Source organism: Protomyctophum parallelum, assembly GCF_964188405.1.
Source record: "Protomyctophum parallelum genome assembly, chromosome: 7".
NCBI lineage: Eukaryota > Metazoa > Chordata > Actinopteri > Myctophiformes > Myctophidae > Protomyctophum > Protomyctophum parallelum.
The window spans coordinates 52,614,559-52,620,558 of NC_139705.1; the positions used below are offsets into that span (position 1 = coordinate 52,614,559).

General features: G+C 44.5%; 1 protein-coding gene across 1 annotated transcript; it reads left to right on the forward strand.

Moving 5' to 3' along the window:
• Positions 1-2,063: 2,063 nt before the first annotated feature.
• LOC310862164 (E3 ubiquitin/ISG15 ligase TRIM25-like) lies at positions 2,064-5,439 on the forward strand (the record flags this gene model as incomplete). Its single annotated transcript, XM_083769898.1, has 2 exons — positions 2,064-2,313; positions 3,899-5,439. The coding sequence occupies 2 exons, from the start codon at positions 2,064-2,066 to the stop codon at positions 5,437-5,439; spliced, it is 1,791 nt and encodes a 596-aa protein (XP_083626024.1).
• Between the last annotated feature and the right edge of the window lie 561 nt (positions 5,440-6,000).

Genomic DNA, 6,000 nt, shown 5'->3' on the forward strand with positions numbered 1-6,000 from the left:
ATGCATAGCAAGTGTTACAAAAAGCATTAATCTTATAGCCCATATCCCCACCCAACACAACAGTGGTCCCCAGGTTGATTCTAAGTCAGGGTGGGGGTCCCTGGTTCACATTCTGTAGATTACATGTTTTACTTTGATGCGTTATATTTTCTTTTGTGTGTTTTATATTTGCTTTTGTGTGTTTGTGCAGTCTGTGTTTATATGTATTTATTGCACAGCACAGCTGCCCCCCTTTGCCAACTTGTAGACTTTTGTACTGTTCTTTATGAACTTTTAATCTGTTTAAATCAATGACCTCTTCCTACAGGAAAGGATTCCAAATAGGCCTGCTGGCTTCTTCCCTTCCTTGCATTGTATTTTGATCTTTGATATGTTATTGTCTATTTGTTGTACTACGTGCTGAATAAATAAACTAAACCTAAACAATCAGTTGAAAACCCCTGGTCTATAATGAAGACAGAGAGAAATCTATGGACTCTAAATCTTTCTCTGAAAGTCTTTGTGTTTTAGATCTTAGATGTTCTGCTCATGTCCTTGAACCTCACCTGAGTGTATAATATAATAGTATTGTTTATAATAATCTACCTGAACACAAGCGCAATATAAAGTTGAATCATGTGTTTGTGCCGAACACAAGGAAACAAAGTGGAACCTGTAACCTCAGCAGAGTGCCTGCAGCAGATTCCTGCCAAGCGGTGGTGTGAGGAGAATCATCTCCTGATGAATGTCTCTAAGACCAAGGAGGTCATCGTGGACTACAGGCGGGGGAGGGACCCACATCCTCCTGTCACGATCAACGGCGCTGTGGTGGAGAGGGTGGAAACATTCAAGTACTTGGGGGTGAACCTCCATGAAAAGCTGAAATGGGAGGTACACACAACTGTGGTTGTTGCAAAAGCGCAACAACGCTTATATGGTCTCAGACGCCTGAAGAAGTTCGGCCTGAGCCCTCATATCATAAGGAACTTCTACCGAGGGACGATTGAGAGCCTTCTGACAAGCAGCTTCACCAGCTGGTATGGGAGCTGCACAGACGGGGACCACAAGGCCCTCAGAAGGGTGGTGCGCTCAGCCCAGCGTATCACTGGGTGTCGGCTTCCCAGCATGGAGGAACTGTACACTCAGAGATGCCTCAGGAAGTCCCTGAGGAACATTAAGGACCCCACACACCCCCATACAGTTTGTTTACATTAAGGACCCCACACACCCATACAGTTTGTTTACATTAAGGACCCCTCACACCCCCATACAGTTTGTTTACATTAAGGACCCCACACACCCCATACAGTTTGTTTACATTAAGGACCCCACACACCCCCATACAGTTTCTTTACATTAAGGACCCCACACACCCCCATACAGTTTGTTTACATTAAGGACCCCACACACCCCCATACAGTTTGTTTACATTAAGGACCCCACACACACACCCATACAGTTTGTTTACATTAAGGACCCCACACACCCCCATACAGTTTGTTTCAGCCTGCTGCCCTCGGGGAAGAGGTACCAAAGTATCAAAGCCAACACAAACAGACTGAAGAACAGCTTTATCCCTCAGGCTGTGAGACTGCTCAACAAGCCTAAATGAACATTGAACATTCCGGGGTATTACGGCCTTGTATACTGACCTGAGTCCTTTTTAAAACTTTAAACTTTAAACTTTTTAAAACTTTTAAAACTTTTATACTTAGTATTGTTATTAAAATTTTTACTTATGTGTATTGTGGAGCATCACCCAACGAATGTTTTTCACAATGCTGTACCTGTACATCTATGTGACAATAAAACACCTTGAACCTTGGACCTTGAAGTGCTTTGTTATCGTCCCCATCAACCAACACACCCACACACACATACCACACACACACACACACACACACACACACACACACACACACACACACACACACACACACACACACACACACACACACACACACACACACACACACACACACCTCCACAACCGGGATGAACCTCCCATGTCACGTGATTTCAGAGAAAATGCAACCAAACTAAGACTCGTCTGTCAGGCAGTCAGTCAAGTCAGTCGTACTAAAATGGCGCAGCAGGGAGTTCAACTGGATCATGAACAGTTCTGCTGTTCTATCTGTCTGGATCTACTGAATGCTCCAGTGACTGTTCCCTGTGGACACAGCTACTGCAGCACGTGTATCGAGGGATACTGGAACCAGGACGATCAGAGAGGGCGGTTCAGCTGTCCACAATGCAGACAAACCTTCAACCCAAGACCCGTTCTGAAGAAAAGCACCATGTTGGCCGAGGTGGTGGAGAGCCTGAAGAAGACAGGTGAGGCCTTTAAGTTCTCTTGTAAAAACAGCTCTCTGTCTGTCAGATATACATTTACTGAACCGATGAAGACATGAAACGTCGACAAAAATGTACGTACAAAAACAGCGGTGGAAAGTAACTAAGTAGGGGAGAGCCGCCACGGTTGTAACGTGTCATGGTTGTAACATGCACGTTATCTCTTGATTTGTTAACGCCATCGTGTCAGTATGTGTACAGCAACGTACTCTACGTGTCCAGGAAGTTTGAAGTGTTTACCTTCATCCTGGTAATTATTGGCGAAAAACTGACACCAAATTTTACACCTGGAGTATATGTTTTCTTATCACATCCATGGTATGAAAACAATGTTAAGGAGTTGCTTCAATGAAAAATAATTGCTTTAAGCTGAAAACGATATGTTTAATGGTGTTTTTTAGCGTTGTTACATTTATCACGCATGCCATTACAATTAATCCGATATGCGCAGCAAATGTAACACTGGAACAGCGTCCACGTTGGGTTTAATAACTCCCGACCTGTTTTATCAATTGAAAAACTTGAAGTGGTTTACGGTAGCAGACATGTGTAGGTCCGTTGCCTGAAAATATTACATAATGTAAATAAACGGATCTCCGAGTAAAAGAGTGAAACGTGCAACATTTAGGCCTACATTAACTTAAGTAAATCTACAGCTTGTCTGGAGCGCTGCATGGGTCATATGACCAGCGCTGTTTTCTGCTCCCTCATTGGCTGCTCTCTCTCTCTCTCTCTCTCTCTCTCTCTCTCTCTCTCTCTCTCTCTCTCTCTCTCATGCTCAACTCCAATAGCGTTGGCCAATCAGGACTGTATGCTAAAGTGTCATGTCCATATATGGAGTCCCAAGGCCAGCCATGTCAACTATATGGAGTAGCAAATAAGGAGATATGACGACATGTGATTTATCATTGTGTCCCAGAAGGTCTGGACTTTACCTAGAACCAAACAATAAACACACCACGTGTACGCCTGTCACCATTACTAATTTAATTTAATAATTGCAGTAATAATTAAGCACTTTAAACTTAAATTTTATCACTTTTAATATTCTTTCCTTTCCAAAAAAATTACAAAATAGGGTGTTGTAAGCTTGTAGATCTGCTATTTATTTCTGCATTGTTGCATTTTGACGATTATGCAAAAATAATTGTGATTATATCTGAAATGATTGCGATTAGGAGATGATGGAATAGTTGTGACAGGCCACGCCCACGCAACTACGACAGTCTCAGGAATACAACGTTAATGTTTGTTTTGTAATAATAATAATCAAAATCTACAAAGTAACTAAAGTAATTAGGATTGTTACAGTACTTAAGTACATTAACAGCACTTTCTCCAGCTCTGCATGTCTCTCCACTGCCTCCTCACTGAGGATTTGGTCAATGATTGACCATTTTTTATAGCATAGTGTTTATTACTTTTGACACAGTTGCTCTGTGCTTTATGATGGCTACACAGTAATAATGTAGTTGTTTGTTTTAATTTGAGGGTACAGGCACAAATATATATATATATATATTTTATCATATTGATTAATACATGCTGTATAAATCTATATCAACAGGACTCCAAGCTGCTCCTCCTGATCACTGCTACGCTGGACCTGGAGACGTGGCCTGTGACGTCTGCACTGGGCGGAGACTGAAAGCTGTGAAGACGTGTCTTCAGTGTCTGGTCTCTTACTGTGACGCTCACCTCCAGCCTCACTATCAGTCTCCTGCCTTTAGGAGACACCAGCTGGTCCAAGCCTCCGGAGAGCTTCAGGAGAACATCTGCTCTCGTCACAACGAGGTGAGGAAGGTTTTCTGTCGTACCGATCGGCTGCTTATCTGCTCTCTGTGCTCCATGGACGAACACAAAGGTCACGATACCCTCTCGGCTGCAGCAGAACGGGCCGAGAGACAGAAAGAGCTCGATACGAGTCAGCAGAACATCCGGCGGAGAATCCAGGAGAGAGAGAAAGACGTGAAGGGGCTTCACCAGGAGGTGGAGTCCATTAACCACAGTGCCGACAGAGCAGTGGAGGACAGCGACACCGTCTTCACTGAGCTCATCTCTTCCGTGGAGAGAAGACGATCTGAGGTGAGGCAGCTGATCCGAGACCAGCAGGAACGCCAATTGAGTCGTGCCGAAGAACTGAGGAGGCGTGCGGAGCAGGAGGTCACTGAACTGAGGAGGAGACATGCTGAGCTGGAGCAGCTCTCACTCACAGAGGATCACATCCGTTTCCTACAGCGTTACACCTCCTCCCTCTCCACCACCGGTGACTCTACACACCCAGTCAGCAGCCATGTCCGTCCTCTGAGACACTTTGAAGATGTGACTGTGGCCGTGTCCAGGATGAGGGACAGACTGGAGGACATTCTCACAGAGGAAGGGACAAAGGTCTCAGAGGCAGTGAACAGAGTGGATGTTTCACTCCGGGACAGTTTATTGCACGACGCAGACCACGCGGCTGAGCAGAGCCCCGAGGCGGGGGGCCCCCGCCGCCCGCCCGCCGTCCGCCCGCGGCCCACCCTCCGCCCCCCCGCCCCCAGATTGGTAAATCCGCCACTGGTTTCACTGTCAGCACCAGCAGAACGTCCGATCACACTGGATCCAAACACAGCTCATCAACGCCTGTCTCTGTCTGAAGGGAACAGGAAAGTGACAACGATGGACAAACCACAATCACATCCTCATCACCCAGAGAGATTCACTTACTACTGGCAGGTTCTGAGTAGAGAGGCTCTGAGTGGACGCTGGTACTGGGAGGTAGAGATCAGTGGATTGTATGGCGCAGCAGCAGTCTCATATAAAGATATCAGCAGAACAGGGTCTGGTCTTGAATGTGTATTTGGAGGCAATGATAAATCATGGTGTTTACGGCGTACCAGCGTAGGTTATAGTATCATACACAGAAACATTCAGACTCCCATCCCATGCCATGTGTCCTCCTCCAGAGTAGGAGTGTACCTGGACCACAGTGCAGGTACTCTGTCCTTCTACAGCGTGTCTGACGACACCATGACTCTCCTCCACACCGTCCGCACCACGTTCACACACAACCTCCATGCTGGACTTTGGCTACTTGAATCTGGATCCACTGCTGAGTTGTGTCTGTGAGCTCAACTAGATCACACTGTTGTTTTGTCTCTCGTGTCATCAGATCAGAATCAGATTCTTCATTATTGTATAGTTTTTCTTCTCTCAGCCTGCTCTGTGAGCTTGTAGATCAGCTATTCTTTCGTATGATGAAGTATATATCGGGGCTTAAACAGGTTAATAATCTATCTAATTTAACCCATTAAGACCTGAGACCAGATTCTACTAAATGTCTTCTAAATCCTAAAAGTTATCTGGAAAAAATAAATAAATGTGAGCTTGTAGATCTGCTATTTTTCAACAGCTAAAGCATTAAATAATGGTTGAAGAGGTTAAAAGCTATAAGGTGACACAGATTAATTGATAATGGTTGAAGAGGTTAAAAGCTATAAGGTGACACAGATTAATTGATAATGGTTGAAGAGGTTAAAAGCTATAAGGTGACACAGATTAATTAATAATGGTTGAAGAGGTTAAAAGCTATAAGGTGTCACAGATTAATTAATAATGGTTGAAGAGGTTAAAAGCTATAAGGTGACACAGATTCATTAATAATGGATGAAGAAGGTTAAAAGCTATAAG